Source organism: Coturnix japonica, chromosome 6 (genome assembly GCF_001577835.2).
Source record: "Coturnix japonica isolate 7356 chromosome 6, Coturnix japonica 2.1, whole genome shotgun sequence".
Taxonomy (NCBI): Eukaryota; Metazoa; Chordata; class Aves; order Galliformes; family Phasianidae; genus Coturnix; species Coturnix japonica.
In genome coordinates, this window is record NC_029521.1 from 1172573 (window position 1) to 1198988 (window position 26416).

General features: G+C 38.0%; 1 protein-coding gene across 4 annotated transcripts in view; it reads right to left on the reverse strand.

The window, feature by feature from the left end:
• The window catches only part of GRID1 (glutamate ionotropic receptor delta type subunit 1), a 484592-nt gene that overhangs the window by 191846 nt on the left and 266330 nt on the right, over positions 1 to 26416 (reverse strand). For all 4 annotated transcript variants that reach the window (XR_004307682.1, XM_032445260.1, XM_032445261.1 and 1 more), the window contains exon 4: positions 24064 to 24269. Coding sequence is in view for 3 of the 4 variants with exons in the window: in XM_032445260.1 (XP_032301151.1) it covers positions 24064 to 24269 (206 nt within the window). In the remaining variant the exon portion in view is untranslated. The remainder of the gene's footprint in view (positions 1 to 24063; positions 24270 to 26416) is intronic.

Genomic DNA, 26416 nt, shown 5'->3' on the forward strand with positions numbered 1-26416 from the left:
ACATGTTCATATATTTTTAACATATACTTTCTTGGCCATAACAATTTGTCATCTTGGGTTACAAATCAGCATTTGTTGCCACAGGAGCCTGTAGAGGCAACTTATTCTCAGTAAGTTCAAAATAGCAGACAAGTCAAAATCAGATACTAATGGATACAACTCTGCTCATTCTTTCAAATATTCCTAATTAAATAGATGTGGTTCCTTCAGAGAGGAAGGACAGTGAAGGGTGGCCAGCTTCACTCGCTCTCCAAACCTACTGTCTCCTGCTGCCACCATCAGAGGCAGAATGCTGGAAACGTAGTCATGACCCAGCACAGTTTAAGTCATTGTTATTTTTCTGAAACCCTGTTTCTGTGCTCAGTCATTTATTTTAGCCTGATTTTATCACTATCTGCAGCTTTTCTTCTCATTACTAATGAAACTTCCTATAAAACACCTTCTTGCTTAATTACAAATACTTCTGATTCATTTTTCTGCTCTATCTTATCTCAATGAGTCTCTTAGTCTCTTCCATCTAAAGGTCACATTCAGAGTCATAATAAAGCAACCCTCTTCTACCTGAGCTCACAGCACTGGGACAAATTGTACAGGAACACAAATAAAAGGAAACTGAAGTACAAAACATTTAGGAATGGCACTACTTCAATGCATGTGAAGTAAATATTTATCATTGCTCCTCAAACAACTTCTATTCCCAGTCAAAATCCACATTATCTATTTAATCATTTTTACCTACACATTTTATGCGTTATAGAACATCAGTGATTAACGTGTTTCTGAACGTGCTGCAGCAGACACGTTGCAATGAGTAAGTATTACGCCAGGCATGAATCCATGGGTTTAAAAAACAGCCGAATTATCTGCATACCATATGCAGCACTACTTAGTCAAGGTCAGAACTGTAGATGAAACGTGCAAATCAACAGTTAACCCAGAGTAGCCTAGTAATTAGCCATGCAATAAATGAATGCTCTCAAAACAGACTGATTTGTATTCAACATCACAACAGACCAAATCATATATACACACACACGAGATCAATGAACAAGATAGCAATGACAGAAAATGAAGACATCATCGTATGTTTTACTTTACAATTTAGTAAGGTCTGGTGAATTACTAGGAAAAGGCCAGAGTAAATTTCTGAATTCAAGCACTAAGATCTAACTTAAGGCAAAGACCGTATTTGTTCATCTTCAGTCAAAAGGTACTGTAGCCTGATAAATAGAGTGACTTTAGGGATGCATCCTTGTCTTTGTCTTCACATAATCATTTAAGCTGGAAGGGATCTTTAAAGGTCATCTAGTCCAACTTCTCTGCAATGAACAGGGAAATCTACAGCTAGATTATCTAGTACTATATCTTAACATTTTTCACTTGGTTGAATTATAGTCCACTTAAACACAAGGGAGAAAGATCTCAGAATAATTACAATGCATATATGCCTAAAGAAGTAATATAGGTGTATTTCCTAATCTTTACTAATTCTGTTGCAAGAATCTAAAGTCAAGAGCTTTTTTAAACTCATTTTACACATAATTCAATACATATATATATATATATATATATATCCACACAAGAAATACATATTAGTTAAATGTGCTGCATTTTGTGTAATGGGAATTGTGTGAATTTAATATGAAAATATATTTAAGTGTATTATCCATTAAAAAACAATTTTCACATGCATATATCTGCCTTAATGCATAAAAATGTTGCATTCAGATACCCCTAAGAAAATATCTAAGCCACTACCATATGTATTGAGCACATTTTTACATAAATTGTTCTGCAATTACTCTGAATTATTATTGCATTTTGCCAAAAAGCGTATTTACAAAACAAAGACAGGTTCGAGATACAACAGCAGATAGAAATCATTGACTGGAAATCACTGAATCATTGATCACTGAATCTAAACTTCTCACCCTGAAGCTATTAAGCAGAAAGTTCTAATGCTGGAGTGAAGGGTTACTGAGGGAGCATTTTGAAACTTACTGTTATAAACTGGGAAAAAAAAAAAAAAGAGAGATAAATGGTGTAAGAGACATTTCTCCTCTCATCAAAAAATGATATTTATATCCCGTTACTTATTTATGATTGAAATCCTGAATGAAATCTTCCCAGGACTTTTATACTACAGCAATCCTGACCATGAAGGTTAAAACACAGCGTGAGTAAACTGGGTATCTTGCATAGCAATTCTTCCCATAGATTCAGAACCACTATAAAAAGATTATGATTCCTACGTGACAGATGGGAATAGCAGAAACAGAAGCGAGCCAAAGTTATTTCCTGAAGTTACACCTTCTGTCACAGCCTGGAAAAGAAGGCACTGATTTCTGTATCAGTGACCAAGCGGAAAACTCTTCTCATATGAGGATGAATAAGTCTATTCTCTGCTTAAACAGACGTAACAGACTTATGCTCATACATTACACTGCACTGGTTTTGATCTTCTGTATTTCTAAAGCGGAGATCAGCATCACAAAGCTCATTCCACATTGTGTGGAATCCATGGCATGAAGCACAGCAACAGCCTGCCAAGGTCCAAGGTCAGCCAGCAAGTGCGTGACAGAGCTGGAGGCTGAAACTAAGTACGCTCAGCATGGTCATGTGCTTACCAACTAAGCCAGTAAACGCCTACCAAGGGCATGCAGTACTTAAACACAACTCCAGATCAGTCACATGCACAATCTTAAATATATATATATATATTTTTCTTATTCGTAAGCACTGGTTTTATTTTTCAGGTCTTATCTACGGAACAACAGTATTTCTCCCCCCAAAACCGAGATTGGATTTTCATGTGACAAGACAGAGAATTAGTAACAACGTATTAAACTGCAGACAAAGTGCAAGCTCTAATCACACGAAACCCATGTACTACCACTGCATTATGTATTACAATGTAGCACATTTTTCTTAATTACAAGTATCTAATTCCAAATGTACTATCAATCTTTTCCTAAGCATGAAACACAATTCCCTTGACTATCAGTTTTAAAAAACGTATTTTATTATGTTAACTGATGTCTACTCATCAATAACTCATTCAGATGTGCTGAGCAACCTTGCTCTTCTGTACTTCTGCTTAGGTCTAACTGGCAGAGAATGTGAAAGAGAAGATCAATGATGGAAAGAAGTGAACTGTTCCATACCACAGGCTGCAGATATCTTTAATCATCAGTGCTGTCAAAGACAATGTAACTAAGAAAATCTTTAATCATTATTAGTAAACTTGATGAGTTGAGAAAAAAAAACCAAAAAACAACAACATGAATTGTAATAGGCAGAATTTGAATGATGGTAACAATTTGTCATTAATGTTTCAAACTGAAAGGCATTTTCCATGTATCATACATTACACCAAATTAAGTAAGTGTCAGCCAGTCAAATAAAAGACATTGATTCATTGATAGATGTCCCAAAGACAAATAGTGCAACTGAATGTATCCATTGGTCTTATTCAGTTATTTAAAGCAAAGCAACAGTGTTTATTAAAGTGTGAATTTGTCACTATGAAGTCTGCTCCTAGTTCAAATCTGGTATCATCACCTTCCATCCAAGTGTTTGTGTCCACTGATACTCTTTTGCATTGTTTCTCATTTAGTTTTACCACATAAGAATTAGAAGAATTGCACACATACAATTACATCCCAAATTCAATTTTCTGACATATTAAAAAACAAAAATAAAAATAAATAGCTTTATGCAGCTTATCAGTGGCGTCTGTTTGTAAGACACTGAAGACAGAAACCAGCAGCACTTCAATATTAGGGGAAGAACCTGAACTCAAGAGGATGAAGATGCTCAAAAGTCAGGGAAAATTAGTAGTAAGAATTTAAATGAGTAGACTATTTTTAGCAGGGAGATGGATAATAGGGCATGTAATAAAATACACTGAGTAAAAATGTTCTGGAGAGAGCAGCCTTTGAGCTGTTATTTCTCTTGCTTTGCAGCCCAGTAAAACAAAGGACATTTTTTCTCACATCAAGTGAACTGAATTTTTATTATAGAAATCACAAAGATCAAGAATTCAGCAAGGTTTAAACGACTGACACTAAAATGGACAGAAAATACATGAAGATCTGAGATGATTTGCGATAATAAATATTCTGAAACTCATTGCAGGTCTTGTCAAACTGGACCTCTCTCTGTCCAAGAGTACCTGTCTCCCCAATTTGCAGGTTTACCTGATCCAGAGGTCAGTGTTTTCCTTCAGCTCACGTAGTTCTAAGGATTAGCAGAGCTCGGTTTTATATTATAACACTCCAAGATCTGGTCCGGCCAGGCCACTACTACACTGTGATGACTTCAGAGCCAAAAGTGTCAGTCTGCCCACTCCAGGACATCTGAGGCCATCATGAAGGCATGGCTGAGATCATAATGATTCATTTCTTGGGTTTTGGCAATTGTTGTACAATCTCCAAAGGAACACAACAGTAATTTCAGATATATGAGCAGTTGGACACACTGAAGTACTTATTTATTGTTAACACCAGCTTACTTGTATCAGTTCACTGCTAAAAAGAAATTACCTTGTTTGCTCATTACAAGGGACAGGACACTGCCCTGCCAAGCTGCCACTGGGAATTTCCTTTCTGAGGGCACCAAGGCTGCCACAAAGAAAGCCTGCAAGTAGTCCAAAGGACGATTGATGGAAGAACTTCCATTGCTTCTAATTTGACCTCTTTTTGTAGGAGTCCTGAGAAATGAATGAAATCGGACCCAGCAAAGGTATGAGGACTGTCTTGGATTTGAGCTGATACAGGTCTCTAGACATGCATCTAAATTTGGAAGACCAGAATTTCCTAAGTCCTAATAGAGGCAGAAATGTCTACACTTTGAGATATCCAAGATATGTAGATATGCCACTCCAAAAGTAAGTGCTAGGAGTCCAATCACACACATCCTCACAATCATTCTCACTCTTTCTACACACAACAGAATGCAGGTTGTTGCCATCTATTCAAGGGCCCAGTGCCATCCTGTGTCTGAATTCTACCCTTCTCAAAATGTCCTTGAATTTGATTCGAATTACATTTATCTCTAGTTACTCTGGTGGATGAACTGATTTTAACTTCTATGTGATCAGCTCTTTAACCAATCTGCCAATTGATATATGAGCTTGGCATCTGTTAGAAAGACTAACTAGCTGAATAAATAAATGTATACTTTAACATAAGAAGTCAGTAAAAACTCAAATAACTCAGTAACAGTCTTCCACTTTAATAACAGCAGGACTGTTTTACCTGATGCTACTTTCAAGATAGCTACATGGCACCACATTACAAAGCATGCTGCTTTCTAGCTGCTAGTTCCAATAGGGATGCTAATTGGGAACCAGTCAGTCCCCTTGACTTTAAATCAGCAGCACAGCTCTGTGATTTCTCACAGTTCCAGTCACTGGCAGATACAGTATCTGAATTGTACTTCATTGCTGAAAGAATATGAAATAAGGATAGCACTGCTACAAACCAAGCAATTGATAGGAAAGGGCTCAAATACCCTAAGGTATAAAACTGCATGTATGTGAGATAGCTGAATCTGTACACAATTTTCTATTGGTCTGCTTCTCCTGATAGCCCAACAAGCTCCCAAGAACAGGCAGGACAACTAATGAGTTGTGGAGGAAGCTGAAATAATGAGACACAAGGTTAAATTAGACATTCATTTAGTATAATTTAGTTGTCAGCTTTTTCAGCATGGAAAAACAAAATAGCATCATTATTAAAAGGACAGAACTTCACTGGTGCATTTATTGAATTCTCTATCAAAATTTTAAAAGAAAAGATTTTTGTAAAATCTTATGATTGCATATAAAATTAAAACACACCAAGAAAACGAAGGCAGAAAACAAATGGTCTGGGAAGTCCCCAGATTTACAGTGCAGAGAAAATAGAATCGAGAAAGCAGATAACAACATCCCTAGACAGAGACTAAAGGAATCGGAAGCCATGGAGGTTGTTTAATAACAGATACTATCTTTCTAAGCCACTGGACTTAGAAATGTGACTGCATTATCTCCTGCAATCTCTCTCCTCACCCCTTGCAGCCCCAGAGTTTGGCAAAACAAGGCAGTGTATGCTATTTCAACTTTACATTAGGATGCCATGCATTTAAGCTGTCTGGAAACGTAACTCATTTGCTGACCAAACGTGCTTTAACCAAATTTATTTTAATCAAAACAAAAACATGGAAGCTTTCTTGTAAACTGTATTAAAAATAGCACGTGTGGGTGTTTGCATAACCTTCCAGCAACGCTAATTTGCCTAACTGCACAGTAAAGTGTTTGGATATAAAGAGTAGTTGCATGCCCAACACCTAATTTAAGAGTCCAGCCATATTTACATATTCAAAATATTTAAAGATTATAGACAATTGCTGTCTATGCATATAGATCTATATACCTATACTCACACTATTTAACTACAATGAAGTCAATATCCATTATATTCAGTATATCGAGTGTCAGAAATGTTATAGACATGTAAGTAGAACTTCCCTTTGAGTTTGAAGAAACACATTTACAGCCTTAGCAGTGCAGTTAATGAACTAAATTTCTATTGGTGGTATTTTTAATAGTTTATATCATACTTGAGTTGGCAATTTTAAATGCAATTTACTATTTACTGGTAGAAGTAGCAGCTAACTCAAAGCCATCTCACTAAATTCTATTTAAAATGCATTATTTGTTCATAAATTTTTAAATTAAATACAAATGGGATTCTTTCTAGGCAAGGCAAAAAGCTTCCAAAACAAATACAGGTCCTCTCTATGCTCTCTCTAAAATCAGCATTTCCTTTTCATCACAAACATTCTTTCCTCATACTTCAAGTTCAAAATAAACAAAAAGCAGAACAATAGTGCAAGCAGCATTCAAAAAGGTATTGGCCAAGCAGAGGCCATAAAAATTCAGTGTATATTGAAATGTATGATACCAAACATTCCTCTATTTGTACTAGAGCTGCCCTACATGTGAAAGGTGTATCTCAGTCAGTCTGAATGTTTTAGGGTTTTTATTGAGCCTTAAGGTCTCAAGGCTAAAATTCATACTTGTTTGAGCAGTTAATCTCTCATTTTATCCTGCTGGTCTCCACAACTGAGTCAATATGAGTTTATATATATACATATGTATGTGTGTGTGTGTAAATATGAAATAGTCCTTTGTTTCTTGATACCGAAAGGAATTCCTTCTAATTCCAAAAGACCTCTGTGATCCTGCAGCCTTTCTTGGTGCTCCTCAGACTCCTTTTGACATCAAGAACCACAAAACATTCTAATCCTCATTCCATACTTTCTTTTTTGCTGCCCTCTCGAGAGGTCTTATTTTCTTTGATGCATGAGCTTTCTCTCCCAAACGGTTAAGAATCTTGCCGAGAGTGAGAGAAAAAACAGCTCCTTTCTTCTTTTCAGAAAAAAAAAACCCAAAACAAAACAAAAAAAACCAAAAAAACAAAAACAAAACCGCCCAAAAAGCTGCTCTTTTGTTTTGAAGAGAAAACAATACATTCACAAGAAATACCTCTTTATGTGTGCCTTGAATTTCTTCTGGTTTAAGAAGGAAAAGGTGAAGAAGGTCCCCACTCACATCAAAATCCATGGAGATCTTATGCCACTGAGTAACAGGGATGCACTTAGAAAATAGAGTGACAGAGCACTCCAAAAGCCTTGTGCCAACCAGGCGGAAAAGCAGCAATTTCCACTTTCCATTGATACTCTGAGAAATTCACAGCTACGTTAAACTTTGCTTGGCTAACCCATAGCACGTAATACTAGGAACATGGAGACAAGCTATGATTAGGAAACCTCTCATTTTGCATATTTAAAAGAGGGATGCCAAGTGTTTTTTCTCTTTCTCTCTCTCACACATATATTCTATGCTTTTCTATGCAAAATGGATCTGAAGGCCACAATCACTCAATATAAAGTAATCAAAAGGGTTTTCCATATATCAATATGCGACAGGATTTCATTGTTTACAGCACAATTACAATATGTGGAGGATAAAAAAAACCTCTTAGTATTTTTCATAGTCTAAAATCAATAGATAGAGTTATGCAACGTTGGAAGTATAAAATATTGTTATTTACATTATTTAGCCACAACAGATGTGTTTATCTGCACTCATCATTATGATGTGACTCATGAATCAGACAAAGAGCAAATGAAACTTTTCCAAATTTTCAGATAATCTGAAACTGGTTTTGCCTGATTGACAATTAGTGTGAAATAGTAATAGTTTTGTATCACTCTGTTGCACACTCACAATAAATAGTTTTTGCAACTGACTGGTGAAGACAAATAGAATCATTCAATTTTTTTTCAGGAGCCCCTCATTGCTTAGAGTCAAGAAAGTGAGAGAGATTAATCTTTACATACTCTACAAACTCAATATATATGAAAATAAAAACTTAATTCCGGCCTGAAGCACTAACCATTCTACAAACTGTTCCCCCAGCAGGGAGGAAAATTAATTGCGTATTTCTCCTCTAGCATTACATAAGCTCAGAACTGCAGAGGTGGCCAAGCTCTCACAAAAATTTAACTGAACCCAGGTTTCTCACCAAAAAGTACTTCTAGTGTTGAAACAGCAGAGCATTAGAGTGGAACTGTGTGCAGGGAGAGGAAAGTAAGGTCAAGCTCAAACAAGGGGACTGGCACCCAATCTCTGGCTACCTTTGCTGCCACAATTCTGGATGAATAGGCTACTTTAACCTCTCCAGAAGTCATCTTACCAATAAATAGTGGCAGGAAACGCACAACTCCAACCGTTTTGATACAGCAGTCTTGCACACAAGGGGACTTCATGTACACTTGTCAAAAGCAACAAAGCTAAAAGGAGTTTGTGTGGGATTTTCTTCAATACCATTTTAGCTTTGTAGTGAAGATTCAGCTGATGAACGGAAATGTCAGTACTTGAATGCAGGCAAAACCAATGCCCACTCCATTATTCCACCCTGTCTTTCATTTATAGATGACACTATTTTGTCCAGCTTTATGAAAGACAAGCCCTAGTCTCTTTTACTCATTCTTGCGCAGGACCAAAGGGGGGCAGGTGAAGGTTCAGGAAAAAGAGACACAATCAGGTAGCTCCAGGAGACCGACACTGCTTTGAAATCATTAGTTGTCCTAAAGTGAATATGATGCACGAATATTGTTTATTCTTGATGACTGAAAAGTTTGCTGAATAACAAAACAGACTTTCAAAGAGTTCTGAAATATGTATTCTATGGATAGTTCAAAACCAACACACTCCTAACAAGCATCCAATTTGACCTGTTGTCTAAACCATCCATCCACTTAGAATATGCTCTTCCTATTACTTTGCCATCTAATGCCTTATGAGAGCTACTGGATTTTATCCCCCAAGCACACCTCTTACAGCAAAGCTATTCCTTAGTATCAGTATAATGGTATCTAACAAAAATAAAGCATCTTCTCAGTCTCCCTCTAAACTTATAACCACTCATCTTAGGAATGTTTATATCAACAAGTACATAACAAGTGACAGCAGCAGCATACTATCTATGGTTTACCATACTGAATTGTCTTTCCGTTTATTTAAGCCCAGCTGGAGCACTGCTGCATTCTTATTCTTTAAGCTTCATTTAGTTATTTGAATAACTTCTTTATCCAAGTTCTTTTGTATATATTTATTTATTTTCAGTCCCCACTGCTAGTTTTCCTGATCTTTCCACAAGCAAGTGACAGTGATAAACAATGAAAAACAGAGCCCTTGGAAAGCTGCTGCATCTTGGCTAGAACACTTTGCTGAAGTAATGACGCGATTCCAATAAACAAACAGGCAGATTCATTTGCAAATCAATATCAATGAACTGAGCAGGAAATTGAGGGGAGTCATTATGCTCTAGAGCAGCCCACTAGCCTCTTGATTTATCTGTTCGCCCAAGGCCGCTGACAGTGTTCATAACTCCAGTGATTCGGCAAAACAGATGGGACATCAGTGTTCACTTTTAATTACAGCAGCCAACATGGGAGCTTCACTAGTTTGGGAGACATTTTTGGGGACAAATATTGGTTGGAACGAACAGAAATTACTTCAGCTTTGAAAACACGCAAAGTGCTTTTATATGGCAATTCTTTAACTGGGTCATTACCTCCTTGTGAAGACTTGTATGTACTTGTAATTCTAATTTTAGGGTAGCAATTGCAACAATGCAAACACATTAAGTGTTCACATCACCCATTTTAACATGATCACCAATATCATTTAATGGTAGGATCTCTTAAACTCCATCTATTTACTGAGTGAAGTTAGAAGCGAGTTAACATGAATTTATCACAAAGGGAAATGTTTGAAAAGAAAGGTGGGAGGAGAGATAACAAGAGAAAAACACAGATCCTTTGCATAGAAAGGCTGTATTTCATTTTTCAAAGCAGTGAAAACAAAGAGACAAAGGTTACGTACAACTTGTGGGAACATCACTGTGACCAGTATGATCCAAGGCAGGTATGATCAGCAGTGCAGACTGTCCAGTACAACTGGCTGATATCAACATGCTCATGGCTTTTATACTTTAAAGAATGCATCGTGTGACTCATTTTCACATTCTATTTAACTAGTACATGCAAGCAGCCAGCGGGGTCTTTCTTTGCCAACAGCAGGAGGGCGAAAAACACGATCAACTAATGACAGTCTCATGGTACAATATTAAAAATAGAGTTTGAGGAATGAAAGAAAACCCTGCGTTATATGCAGTTGGACACTGCTTTTGACAACTGAAGATACACTAATGAGACCCAAATGATTATAGTGTTTGATCTTTATAGTGGTTTACAATTGCTTGATAACAAACTTCTGCCAGGTGGCTTTTAGCTTCTATTCTTGAAAACTTCTGTCACAAGTTTACAAGCAGATGGAAATGATGACTCATACAGCTGACCTGCAGTCCTCTTGTCACCAAATCTGCTGGTCATGAGCAGCAAACTGCTGCCTTTCTCTCTGTGGAGTTCTCCTATTTAAGGATGTTTTTACAAAGTTGATCACTTGCGTAGATTTGATCTTGAAAATGCTAATGGATAGAAGAATCCTCCTGACAAGCTAGTACTCTCAGATACATCAGAAATTGTGCTTGAATATCAGATGGAGTGTTATGAGATCTGCCTATAAAAGTGATGGGAGAAAGTATCACATGTATAGTCTCTCCATCCTGCACATAGAAGAGAGTGAGATGGAGCAGACCCTGTTGATGTGTTGTCTTGAGCATCCCTGGCAGCCCAGGCCTCCCCATGCCTACATGTCGCTGCTCAGCACTGGCTAGCATGCCCTTTGCATGCATGTCATGCTTTCAAATGGTGCATAAGTGCTAATCCAAACACATCCCCCCAAAGGCCATCTGCAGGAGCATGCTGCCCAAGAGCACACACAAACACCACTTTTATGAAGGTACATGCAAGAACACTGCACTGAGAATAAAAAATGCAGAATTTTCTTTTTCTTTTTTTCTTCAGCTACCCCTTCCTAAGCAGTGTTGGGGAAAAGGTTGTTTATTTTCACAGATAACATACCTTGTTAGTTTGACATTTTCTGCTTAAAAAAGTAAAAGCTTTCTACCTTTTCCCCAGCAGCTCTGACAGGCAGGAGTTGACTTCACTGATTTGACCTCACTGATTTTTTCTGTTCAAGTTCCGCTCCCCAAATGATTATTCGAAACATCATGTAGGCTCCTCCACTCTCCTGAATCACGGATCCATTTTGATGTCTCTATTCAACAGCCCCAAAATGATGAAACAGCACTTTGCCTCATGATATTCAGAAATGTGTGATGTTTTGATACTTCCTCTCAGATATTTCATTCAAGTTTGTCTTCCTTTTCAGCTGAGCTTGCAGCACTCCATAAATGTTATTCAGAAATCACAAACAACAGCTTCCACATCAGTTACCACTGAATTGTGGAAGGCGTGACACTTCTGGCTCCTGGTCAGGCTCTATAGCTCAAGTGTTCCATGCACACTCCCTAAGAGGTTTCCTCACTTGAAGAGCCAGGGTGACTTTTCCCTCCTCGCTCTCACATTCAGGCTTTGACTTTTCCTCATTTTACTCTCTGTGTCTTTGCCATTCACAAAAACATGTGATGGCAAAGAGCCTGAGCAGGGCAGGCTTTCTGTACTGTTTCTGTTCCATCTGATCAGTGTTGTAAGTCCCCTGCCTGAAACAATAACCAGTTCCAACAGGGTTTTTAAGATACCATTCCCCACCTAGTTTACAAGAGAGATTTTGACATTGTTTGGAAGTGACAGGAGAGCATATTAGAAATGCAAGTGTTCTCAATCAGCTGGAATAGAACAACTCGAAGCTCACGCCTTCCAGGATTAATTTATCTACTATTCTGGGGATGATATCCCTATTAAAATCCTATCTGGCACTTGAAAAACATACTCAAAACAGAATGAGAAAGACAGAAAAAGTTGAAGATGCAAATATAAACAATATTTTATGCAATGATGTACACCTCAAAATATTCTCTAATAATTTTAAAGGAAAACATTGAGGGGAACTTGTTATATTTTCAAACCAAGATACCATCGTTAAGCACAGTCAGTGTGATGGTTTTGGTGTGGGTGGGCTTTTCTTTGAGGGGGATTGTTCATGTGTGTGTGTGCTTTTTGTTGCCTTTTTTTTTCCTTTCCAGTTTGATCTAAAAATAATTTTAAGTAGTTTTTTTTTTTGTTTTTTTTTTTAAGTTGGAAGGAAATATTAATTCCATACCAAGACCAATCACTCAAGGTGCTTTCCTAAAGAGTGTCCTTGGAATCCAATCACTATTTGTACATACATTAATAAAAGTGCAAAGCTTTTAAATTTGATTGCTTCAGGCTGAAAGGATGGCTCAGTGCCAAACAAATTGGTCTCATTCAAAGAGCACGGGGTCTGAGCAAACTATAACCCCATTACACGGAAAGGACTCAATTCAATAAATAAAATACAAATTTTAGAAGTTACCTGAGCAGCTCTTAAAATGCTCTGTAGGTCTTTATGGGCAAGCTGTATTATTTACCTGAAAATAAAGCCAACCTACTATTTGAAAAGTGCTATGATATTTGACACAGTGTGTATGGGTTAAAGGCTGCGTGTCTGATACAAGAAACACTGGAGTGACAGGAACGTCAGTTCCACCAAATGAAACAACTAGATGTCAATAGCAGCAAAGACATACCTGGCAGTATCAAATGAAAGGATGACCTTTTGGCAAAGTTCTTGGTGTGACATTTAGAAGTTCAAGCCCCATTTCAAGTGAATTCAGTAAACTGCCCTCTTTCTTTGCAGCCCCATGCTCCAGAAGGGGAAGAGACTAATAATCCTGTATCCTCTATGTTTGATGTGCTTTAGGGCTAATAATTAGGTAACTTCCTCAACACAAAGAGATCAACGTCTAAAAACCATCTTTGAAAAAAAAAAAAAAAAAAGCCTCATGAAAATACATTTTAATATAACTCTGATATACAACAAACAAAACCAGGGGCAAAAAAAAAGCAAAAGCCATATGCCATTAGTTTGAAAAACGGCAAATCAATGTAGAGAAGTGTGATTTATTTCCTTCTGTGAAAATTTCAGCACAAAGATTTTTCCAGTAAAAAGGCAGCACTAAAAACTAAAATTCTATTAGAAACTGCCCTCTACAAAACACAGTTTGTGTTCTGCCCCACACAAGACACAGTCAGAGCCAGTGCTCTTTTATCCCCTTAGTCACACTGCAAAGGAAATGATCCAAATATCTGGAACACTGTCTCCTTTCTCAATAAAACTAAATAGAAAGAATCCTGCACAATGCTGTCCTCTTCACTGGGGGGAGGATATGGAAAAGCATCTCTACTACTTACTGATCTTTACCTTTCTAATCACTAGAGGACAAAACACAAAGGAAACCTTGTTTCCAATGATATCTGTAGAGACAAGCACGGCCGACTCCTAATTTGCCACTCTGGACAGCACTTGCTGTCTATCCAAAAACATGCAATCCCCAGCCTACAGCAACCCGCTGCCACTGCCATCCTCTCCCTTCACTCCACACATGTAATGCTTTCCAGTCCCCAGATCCTTTGAAGATATCCGACACACAACTCATATTATAAGAATTAGAAGATACCCTTAACAGTAAATCCTTCTTACTTTATTTCTCTTTCCTGAAACCAGAAAGCATTTGAGACATTCTCCTTTTTCACACTCTTCACAGTTCTACATCCCATATGCCCTCTCCATTTCAGCTGCAGCCCCTTAAGTATGCATCTGTTGCCTTGACTCCATGTCTCCTGATCTCAGGCTGAATCCTCTTCATTCTGGTTTCTGCCTTCTTCAGTAAAACCATTTCAATTGACATAAATTGAGAACTTTTCCTATCCAAACTCTAACATTTTTGCTCTTTGACTTGCCAGCTGTTTTTAATGCAGCTGAACTCCTTTCTTCTGAATAAATCTTACTATCCCAGCACTTCTCTCCTGGGTTTCCTTCTACACCGCCTCCTTCAGTACAGCCTTGCTGGGGGACTTTTGAATATTCTTCAGGCTCCCAAGGAAGGTCCCTCATCAATTCTTTCTGTGATCTCCTCTCTTTGTGCCACCTCTATCCAGCAAGCAAAAAAGCAAATAATCCACTGCCATCCTCATGTTGTTCTGTCTTCATCTACCACTCTGTGACACATTTTTCATATTCTGCTCGCTCTAAATTGTTAACCTGGTTTCTGGATACTCTCATAAGCTTTATGGGGATAATGAGATTTCTGAATCCTCTCCCTTCAGGGAAAAGGAAATCCTTTTTCTCAGTCAAAATAGACAGCCAGAACATCAGACCTGCCAATTTAGACTGCAATCCAAGTATCATCTTTGCCTCTTACTTCTTTCAAAGCCTCTCATCCAGGATAAGCCCCAAATCTCCCAGATTCTTTAGACATAACCTTTCTAATAAACAATTCTTTATATCTACCCATAATGCTAGAACTCCTTTCCCAGCCTTTATGACATTACATATTGATTACTGCAAAGTTCATCTTCCTGACCTTAAAAACTGCAAGTTCCTCTCATATCTTACAGAAACTTCTGCTGCAAAGAGGATCTCTAACTTTGATCATTTCACCTATTCCTTCACATTGCTTCAAGAGCAACCTGATTATCTGTAACATCAAAGACAGGATAACAATCTTCATTTGCAACACTGTATACTTTTTATCCCAATATTCCAGGTTACCTATATTTCATCACTGAGATTTTGGTCTTGGTGTCAACTTCCTCATCTCCTACCTTAAATGAAAAAAGAAATCGGTCCGCAAATCTTAAGACCCCATATGTTTTTTCAAAATGCTAAATGCCTTCCCATACAAAGACTACTTCTGTCATTGAACAACCTTCTCATCCAGACACTGTCTGTCACCTCTCGTACACTGTAAATTCTCTGGGGACACACGTTCATACAGCATCCAGTAAAACAACATCCCAATTCATAATTAGGCACTCAAGTAATGCAAGCACAGTATTTACGATAGCACCCCTGGTACTAACAGAGGCAGCAGGAAAATAATTATTCATGGGATTATGCTATTTAAAACAAGCAAATTAAAAACCAAAGAAAAACAACAGCTTACATCCTTTCATTGTACAATGTACAAAGGTAAATGAAGGAGCTGGCACATCATGCTTTATGCTGATGATACACGGTTCTATTTGTTTGACACAGAACACTCTTGGCCTGAGGAAAAGACAATCTCATTGCACGGTTATCACACTGTCTCAAGTTATAAGCTTAATTTAATTGGATCTAACTGCTTGCCCATAATGCACAAGGTTCCTGAATACTTCCTCCCTTACATTTCCAGAAAGCTAATGTGAATATTTATTTTGGATTCTTCTGGAGCTCTGACATTCTGAACTGTGAAGAAATAACCATCAGTGCTGCCTCCTAGATGCTGGCAATACTACAGCAGCAAGGGCTGACCCTTGCACCTACGCCACATGCACAGAAAGAACTTTAAGAGAAACAGAGCGCCAGTCATTGTTTAGGATTAACCTTCTCAAACCAAAATAAATCTAGGCCAAGCTTTTATCTTGCACACAGATACTGATATATTGCACGCAGCAAGCAATTAGTGAAGGCTTAAATCATTTCCCAAATTAGTTTGAAACTAGAAGTAAGACTTAGGTAAATATCATTTCATTTCAACTACTAAAAGTGATTAAAAACCTCCTCTGAAAAAGACGCAAAGCAGGTGCAAATCATTATTAGCAATTACTACTCATCTCTTCTCAGGATAAATGGCCTTCTTCTATAACCCCTGAAAAGAGTAATGAATTGAGGTAGTGATTTCCTTAATCCAGTACATCAGTTCTACAAGAGCCTTTTAAGGGAGAGATGACTGACAGACAGACTGAGCAGAAATCCCAGCTCCAAGTCAGTCCTGGTGCTCAAAAGCACTTGCAGATGTGCCCATGGGAAACATCAACCTGTAACCACAGTGTGTATGCACTGGTCTTGAAAGTTCAAAAATTGAATGCATTGTAATTGCAATACGTGTTTCATAATCCTCAAAGTCAAGCTACCATAACACAGTAAGCTGAACAATTCACTGAAGGTTTGTGGAAAGTTAGAACTGGAAAATAGTAAATAGCTTTTGTGCGAGCATTACATTGTTCTGATTTTTATAAGAAAAGTGTTCTTTTTTCCATGAAGCTCTATTACTTCTGCTGAAGTCTCACAATAGGCTAACACTGGTATAGTGATGAAATGCAAATGCAAGAACATATTTTAAAATTAATCATCCATAATTAATTAGTAATCTCTGCTTTCTGGTAAATGACAGATAAATTGTAGAAAATTATCCTTGCTATGAATGATAAAGTCATCTGCAGATTTACAGTATTTTAGAGAAATGTTTCACAGATATTAATGTATTGTAATGACTACAGATATGTCAGAATATTTTATTTAACCTTCCACTACATTAAATATACATATATTATATATATAATCTTTGACTTTAAACTGAACAGCATTCCAGGAGTCAGCTGAGCAATCTGAAGTAAAATAATCTGATAAAAACAGCCTTTGAATATGAAGGAGTGAGGAGAGGGGATGTTTTCTGGTAGCTTTGGTTTTTTAGTGCTCACTAGAGACTTGGTCTCTCTCAGCTTATAGAAAGGCTAATTGCGGATGTCACTCAAGACAACACTAAAGAAAGTGAATTGTACATTGCCCAACAGGACATTCCTGTGTGTCCAAGGCATTCACAGCCTTGTCTGCAGACAACAGAAGAAAATTTAGAAGCTCAATCACATCTTACAACTCAAAAAAACTGCAGTGGAAAAGTACCCCAAATTCACTGAGCATTAAGAGTTTCAAACATTAAGATGAAAATTCCAAGAACTTCCTAAGCTTTCAATACTTGCCTGAGTTAGAATATCAAAACTCAGCCTCATCCTTGCCAGACAACTCTTTGTAGGCAAGCGGTGCTCCCACAGCACACTCCATAGAGAACCTCAAGGTAGGCACGTGTAAGTGGGTTAGAAAGAACATGATCATCTCAAGTTTCGGTTCTCTCCTCCTTAAAACCATCTCCTGATTCCCCCCAGCACTAGTTCCTTGGCTTGTCCGACAGTAGTCCTACAGCAAAGTGGCTTTTCCAGCCTCAAGTGTTTCTGGTATTATATCAGTTCTAAGCAGCCACTTCTTATCACAAGATTGCTCCAATCAGTGCTTCAACCATAGCATGCAGTTCTGAGTCATAGCTAAGTCCTCCACCATAGAGAGAGAGGATGACACTTCTTTGTAGCATATTCACTAAGAAGTTTTGACCATTTCACTTAAGAGCAATATCAGCAGCACTTCACTTAAAACTTTATCCAAGGAGCACTTCAGAAGGAATTTCCACCAATTCATAGCAGAGGTGAAATTTTCCTTGTTAATAATACCATCATCTTCTCTTTAGGCAGTTCTTTTCCCACATTATTTATCTCATCTCCACCTCCTCTATCTGGAACAGAAGCTGTGTCTTGCACTGTTATTCATTCAACAAACTGTTCTGGAACTATCAGTTTTGATAAGCCTCAACTACGCTTCCGTCATATGCTTGCTCTTTTCACCCACTTAATTCACATTAATTGTTAACTTTAACAACTGCTTATTGCTACAAAACAACAAAAACAAAACATAGTTTTAGAACGCCTATTCTCTCCTTTAATTACATACCCGCTCCTTTCCAAAGTCTTGTTTATTGTTCTGTTCCACCCCTTGCTTGCCTTCTCTTTCACTAGCCCTTCTGCTTTTACGCCTATGTTCAACATCACCTTTTCAGCACAAGAATACAGTCTACGCTGTTACTTGATGTCGCTACCTTGTTCTGCTCCATGCAGCCAGTTCCTGCACATACCGATTTAATGACATCCAAAAAAAAAAAGAAGTGGTGCTCTATTCATGAGCCCAGTCAACAGAATCAAAACATGAGATAAAATCCAGTTCCTTCAGACCAGACATTTTATCTGTCATACTGAAGGATTTAGTTAGACTGCTAGTAGAGCAGTTTTTAGACTCATAACGACTTATTGCAGCTCTTGCCAACGGACTCAATCTCCATAATCTTTTTTCTCCAGTGTTTCCCAAGCCTCAGAAAACTGCTGTGTTTTGCTGTTAGAGAAGTACAAAATTGGATGCAAGCCTCACTTTTCTCACAGTTGCAACACTCAGGTTCAAAATTTGATGCAACATTACCAGCTGAGTCAAACAAAAAGGATTTTTAAAAGTATAATCACTTAAGCATACCTGCAGTAGAATTTACATGAAGCTGGGTAAGCATTTAAGGAAGTTATTTATTCACCAAATGAGGAATTTATTTTCCTCTCTTCACTGCACCCACAAGACTATAACGAAAGTAAATGATTTCTTCCAACATATTCTTGCAGTGATCCTATTTTGTGGTATATTGGGATGGGGTTTTTTTGCTAGTTTGTTTTTTGTGGGTTTTTATTTTTCTTGTAGCTGGTTCCAAATAAGTTTGCTTCTAAGTCAAATTATCCCAAAATGGGAAGCTTTGTTTTTCAGTCAGGTTGTGGCAGTCTAATGAGTTTTGTTTGGGTTTTAATTATAGCTAATACTCTCTTTAACCACAAAGAGCCTTACTGTATTGAAGCTGTCAGTGGCACACATGATTATAACTCTGAGAAGGAAACAGTAAATCAGATGGGGATTTGCTAAAAATCAGGCAGGTGTAATTTACCTCGAAGTATTCTACTACTGTATAGCTATTATTTCTAACTTCTGTTACCAGCACTCACAAATCATTACCACCTCTTTAAACAAAGGAATTACCTTCTAAAAACAGAAGAGGCGTAATATTTTTTCCTGAAGTTATTCAGCCGTATTTCAAGATGTTTATATACTGTATATAAAACAGAAAAACAGACTAATATGCTGTACATTTGCAGTGTAAATAAGAAAGAGATATATGCCAATACGAAATACCAAGTGCCAGAAAATCAGTATTAAACTACTTTCTTCCTGCTTAATTATGAAAAATAAAAGTCTTTGCTTCTTATGAAAAAAGATTTCACACATTTACTTGTGGGTGCAGTGTTCAAGATGCCATAAATAATTCTTCTGATCAAGTAATCGCATGTCACTGAGTGCAGGAGGGAAAGAGAGAGGTCACAAGAAGGCACCGGTCACAGACAAGTGCCAATTGAGTACTCCAGAAACAAGGTACTCAGCAACTCCAATGACCAAAAATAAGGAAGGCCACACATCATTGTGAAATAGGCAAAAAGCAGAATCTCTTTTTTTCTTTTCTTTCTTTTTCTTTTTCCTTTTATCTGTACAGAACCACATGGGATATGAGCCAGAGAAAAAGAATAGTCATTACTTTCCAGGGTGTACACAGAGGTGACTACATAAACAGGGCAGAGATAAATGACAACTCCTTAACAATACTGGTAACATTCTGGAAGCAGATATCTTCACCTGCTATTGGGATTGCAGTGATTCAGATCACCCTGCCTCGACAATTTAGGGTTTTAGCATTATATTTTAGTGCAATTAATGTGCTCTCTATTATGCGTTTTTTATTTTTGCTTTTTACTTGTTTGCAGTGCTAGGCATATGACACTCAAAGTGCTCTGCTTCCAGCTGGCATGCTGCGGTGATACACATATATACTGGGCACCTTATTGCAGTAAGCTTACTAGCATACACAGGCAGGACAGACTTGCAAGTAATAATATCATTCTCAAAGGCCTATCTAAACAGAAATATTTTGCACTTCACTGAAGCTGCCAAAACAAGTCATGCTGAGTTGAAGGTTTTGTAAAGCCAAGAATTCCTTCTCTTTTCAAATCAATAACCACATGCAACTGTTACAGTTTCCGCTTCACTGGTTTACAAAAGTGCAAGTGATAACACTGGGAACTAGGATGACCGAAGTCTATAAAGCAACTGATGTCACCTATGGTTTTAAAGAAAAATCTCATCAAAATATACATCCCAAAAAAACCACACGAGTTCTGTGAAGAAGAAAAAACAGCCTCAGCAACTGTTACTGCAAATCTGCAATAGGAAACTTAAGAAACCTTAACCTATAAGATCTCTTCCTCCTCTTCAAATACTCTGTGTAAAAAATGTATGAAGTCTAAATTTATTCACACAATAAATGTTTCCTGATAGGTCTTCAGGAGGACCCCTGGGTCATCTAGCACATTCCTTCAAACTAGTGCAGGAAAGATAGCTGCACTAAGCTACCCAAGCGTTTTATTTAGTGTGCTCTTGAATGCCCTGAAGGACAATGCCTTGCTGACCTCTTGCCAACCGCTCACTATGTCTAATTGACCTCCCTGGGAGAAAACTTCCCTTGTTTAGCTTCAGGTCATAACTTCCTGTTAGACCACCCATCATCACTTCAAATAATTCCTCCTCCTCCTCCTCTCATGTTTCTTCTCAAATATGTCAGTTATACTCCCGTAGGCAGGCTGTATATACTGTGCTCCTGAGACCTGTCTGCACAGGTCATGCTCTCCTATCCTTTTATCATTCTTGACACCAATCTTTGAACTGTTTTCATGTCTCTATATAGTGCAGAGCTCTTAATGATAAAAGCAGTCCCTACAAATGTACTTCTACTTGCAACTGAAAAAACATATCCATTGGCAAGTGGAAGAGCCAGGCAGAACCTGGCTGCCTCTACAGGCTTGTCTTACAGAGGGAGCCTTCTGAACCTCACACCCTGGCATAGGGGCCAAAGACAGTAACAGCCACGTGTCCAACCAACCAACATCTCTCAATGACTGAATTTCCCTCTTTTCTGGTCTTAAAAAAAATAGTAATAATTCACCTCTGCTCTTACATGCTTACTTGTAGGTGAGAATGGTCTTACATGCAAACTGAACAAGGGCACCAGGTCAAGTGCACACAAGAAGGACCTCTGCAGGTGGAAAAGGAAGCATTTTTCTCTCTTCCTTCTATCAGAGTCAGGGCAATCTGGTAGCATAATAACCAACCTTTAAAACCTATGACAATGTCAGTAATCTCTGCTGCAGTAAAGCTGACACAGAATCTGGCACTGAGAATACAAAGCTGGTAAACAATGCCTAAACAAAAACCAAGAGAGAAAAATATCCTAAAATGGAGTTCTTCTGTGCTTTAGAAAGGTTTTCATGTATGAGATTGCAGAGTCCTCTATCTCTAGATCTCATCTGAAGTTAGATGGGATCCTTCTTGCCCACCCAAGAGATGATGAGCAGGACTGAAACACGGATCCATTTTTTAGAGGGAAAAATGTATCACTTTCAATATCAAACAAGCAAAATAAATCTTGTGCCTGCTTCAAATGACTGGTAGGGATGACTTCTGCTTAGAAAAAAATTGTTACAATCATTCATGTCAGGGTTCATAATCCAGACAGCCTGAGAATGTCTGTTATTTTTATGATGTGTTCCACAAGAGGGTCTGTATGAAACACTTCAAAAAGAAAATAAGAATCAAGATTTGTCATTTAGCCAACAGATTTTAATCAAAACTGACTGAAGTTGTTCTGAGAGACTTTTCCTCAACTAGGAAATGTCACCTAAGTAACTAATCTTAATAAGGAATCTCTGCTACATACAGAATTTGCATTGCCAGAAATTATATATCACAGGGTGGCAGAGGCTGTCGAGGTCCTCTGGGTCTATTGGGTCCAACCCTGGCTCCAGCAGGGACAGCCTGAGAGGGGAACCAGGGCCATGTCCATGTGGCTGCTGAAGGTTCCAAGGAGGAGATGCCACAGGCAGCCTTTGCCAGTGCCTGATCCAGCTTCAGTCTTTATCTTACAGTGTGAAATACTTACTAACTGTGGAAATATGTAAGCAAAAAGGAATTTTCGTTCTACTGTTGTATCTTGTGAACAAGGTATTTCTGTAAATTATATGAAAACACATATTTCAATTAAACAGAAAGTTATTATTCCGGACTATCTGAACTTACGCTGCAGATAATCAGCTGCACTTACTGCCTATGTCCAGCTTCCAGTAGTGAGGGATTCTTTCCTACCTCACACACCTTGCATCTTGAGTCTTTTAAGAGCTCCTTTCAAAGACTTACATTTTATAAAGCTTTTCTGAATCAATCAGGATTCAATACAGGAAGATTGCCAAATAAATTACTTTTCATTTCTGCCTACAGTTAAACCCCTGCAGGGATCTGGAAATATATCAAGATCATTAGCCTTAATGCCTATAATAGACACTGCTTTAAGGTGAAGCGAGGAGTAAAACAGTTTAATACATTAGCCTCTACACCCAGGAGACCTGCAGGATCCTGGCCCGGCTTGCATGTAACTCCTGGTAACATCTGCCTGAGTTTGTGTCACTTAAAGGAAACAGGCCTTTCAGCCAGTGCATGTCACAATAAAACACACATGACAATTTCCGTTCAATACCTGGCTTGGAAACATTGTGAGGACCACCTGCAAAACCAATCTCACCTATGTTTGCTGGAGGTCTGCCATGAAGCAAATAACGCTACTGATTGATCTGTTTAAGTTAACTGTAATTCTAAGGTGTGAACTCCCTTGTTCCTTAACTGAAAATCCTTCTGCATGCATGAACACAACTGAAGTCTGTTGCTGTGCTTACTCCTGCTTAAGCTACTCCTTTTGCTATGTTTATAAATGATAAAATTAACTCAATTAGTTTTAAAAATTACCACTGAACATAAATCTGGAGGATTTACTTATGTTGTGATCTTAAAAGAAAGAAAGAAAGAAAAAAGAAAGGCTTTTTAAGTTTAGCAGGCTAAAGATGGCAAAACTGATAATTAGAAACAGGTCACATCCTAATTTTAGTTTCTTGGTTCAGCCTTATCCATGGATAGTTTAAAAAAAAAAAGCCCAATTCTTCACTAATGAACATACGTAAAAGTTAGGCTGGGGATCCAACTCATATTCTCAACTCTGACATATAAAATGTTCTGCAAAATAATCCATTATTTAATATTTTAAAGGCTGGATAAAACTAATTAGTGCCAAAAATTACCCCTTAGCACAACATCAATTATGAGTTCACCCAACAGCCACATCCCTGTCCTAATGAGCATTAATGACTCCAAGAAATCATCAAGAAAAAGGCAAACATACAATTCCTACTTTGTACTTGAGAAAAAACTGATTCAGCCACCAAACATCAGTGATGTACATTTTTGCAACAAGTCTGGAGATTTCCAAAGATGATCTTTTCAAACATTATGTTTCATTTCTAAAATACCAGAGTAGATTTTCCTGTCACTTGAAGACAGTGGTTGAAATCCAAGTCAAGAGTATTGGTATGAAAGACAACAAAAGTAAAAGAGTAATTTCCCCACTCAACTGTTTGTATTGAAAGCACCCACCACCACCCCATTCGCATTTACTGCAAAGTTGGCATTAAATGGTGTACATTATACTGTTATACTCTGAAAATTATCTGACAAAGAACATTCGATGCTTATCAACCGTCACTATCAAAATCTACCACTTCCAAAAACCTGGCCTGGTATCAAATAAGTCATCATTTACATTCTTGAAATGATTATAAAAATAACTGTTCACTGACCTCATTAATGAATGTCTGGGCTCCCCGTGGACTTAGAAGTAAGATAGCCCTTCGTAACGTGTCCCGATAGCGGTTCAGCTCTTCAGTTTTCATTGTAGTGAAAAGGTTGGCAAAGACTCTGCTGATGTTCCTGTCCACTTTTTGTAATGACACATCAAGTCCCAGCCTGGAGGCCTGATCGAGAAATCCCTGCAGTCCACGTATATCTGTAACATAAGATAAAAAAAAAAAAATTAAAAAAAGGACGAATCAAAAAGATCGCTGAATCAATCTCTGCCAATTAGGCAAGCATCACTAATTAAGTGGAAAAATACTTCTTTTTTTCCTGCAGTACTGTCAGAAGAGCATTCCACACAACCTTGCAGGTCCAGGGCAGCATTTGCTTACAGCTCCCTTTCACATAGACAACGGCAGCAGAGAAAGCCCATCAATTCCCTTCCCTAGAGGTCTCTGAAGCACTCTTTGAAAGAGCAAAACACATAGCATCATGGCTGTGGATACCTCCTCCAGCATCTTGAGGCCACAGGGCTGAACCCTGCACACAGTCCCACCCCAAGCAAATCACAACTCAAATGCAGAAAGCCAACAGGAGATGGTAAAGCAGAGGGATAAAGCTCTCACCCCTAAGCCTCCCTCCTTCTTCAACCTGTCTCATATAAGATCCCGCGTGCTTTTCTCTTAAACAAAATAAAGACATTCAGTGTACAAACAGCCCTCCTTTTTTCTTCCCCTTCTACATATCAATGAAGCAGTACACAAAGCTCCAAACTGCTCGGATGTTTTAAAAGGTTAAAATAAAATCAAAATTGAAAAAGAAGCATTTCAATAGGTGAAATAATGCAAACAAACCCTTCAAGATCTGTTTATTTGAGCTCTGTCTCTCAACTTCAAGCTGACTGAACAAAATAAGTTTTGCTAACCCACTTTTTAAGGACATTAACATGGAAAAACACACATTTCATTATACTTTCATACTGAAAACTGCTGGTTCAGACTGTACTCTGTCTTCATGACTAGCAGCATTTTTCAATAATAAATGTCTGAGTTTTTATTTTGTAGTGAAATCTCAAGCAAGGAAAAGGTCAAAGCTTATATTGAACCAGGTTGCTCTCAATATTAATAATGACCTGACAGCAGCTGTATCATGTCATAAGGAGCCCTTAATTTTATTTCAGATATGTATAACTTGTCTTGATATAAGGTATTCTTAATTCTCCTCATATTCACTTCTCACACTTCTATTATAAAAGTTCCTGGGTGAGACTCAACAGTGCAAGTTAGAGTAACCATACAAATACGTAACCTTTTTAAAGCATAAGAACGAAACACTTGGGACAGTTTCATGGAAGGTAGCATTGCTGCTCTGTTAAATTGCAGGGGTTGCCCACTGTAACTAACAAATTTATCTCTGGAAATAGGCTGACTGATGAGACCCACAGAACCCTGGAAACACAAATGCAGCCATAGCTGCTTGTAGCCAATGGACAGGCCCATGGAGGATGCATGCCTCCATCAGGGCAGCTTCACCCCAAGACTTTAATTCACAGAGAACATCTCCATTCCCTAGACCACCCCTGGACACAAAACCAGGCAGCTGGCAAAGAGGAGTGGGTATTGTGTTTTTTCTTTGCACCCACACCCGGTTCTCCTGAGTAGACTGGGTACGGGGGCTGAAATGGGAGAGAGCCAGGTTCTACCCCTCCCTTCAAGCAGAATATCATTAACTCCCATCATTAATTAATTCATTAATTTCATTAATTACCCCACCATCCTCAGCACATCAGAGAGGTATTTACTGTTTTCTCTTCAGAAAACTTCACTACAGCACTAATGATCTCTATATCTATAAACTAGATTGTAAAACCTGTTTTTGTTTGATTAATTCTGAAAGTAAGAAAGCTCTGATAAAATTTCAATTATTAATATCACAGGCACCACTGAAGAGAAGGGATCAAAATCCAACCCTATTCAAGAAAGCAGAATTCCTTGTTGCCTCATATGAATAGGCTCTTAGATCACTACTGATCTTGGCGTAACATGACCATGAAATATGAACTTCTTTCCCCACAAGAGAAGTGATGTATGAGACATAACAAAAGTAACACCTTGCCAGGTTGCAACAGCTGATGGTCTTAAGTGTAACAATTAAAGTAAGTAGTAAATACTAGATCCAAGACTAAAACATTTAAAAGTTACCTTGAGTATATTCACACTACTATCTAAACATGGAAATGGTTGTTATTGTGATTCACACAGATTCAGGAAAGGGGCACAATTATGGAGAAGCTTCAGAAAAGAACAGAAACGATGCTGGTGATGTGATGACCACAGTAGACTTAGCTTGAACACAGCT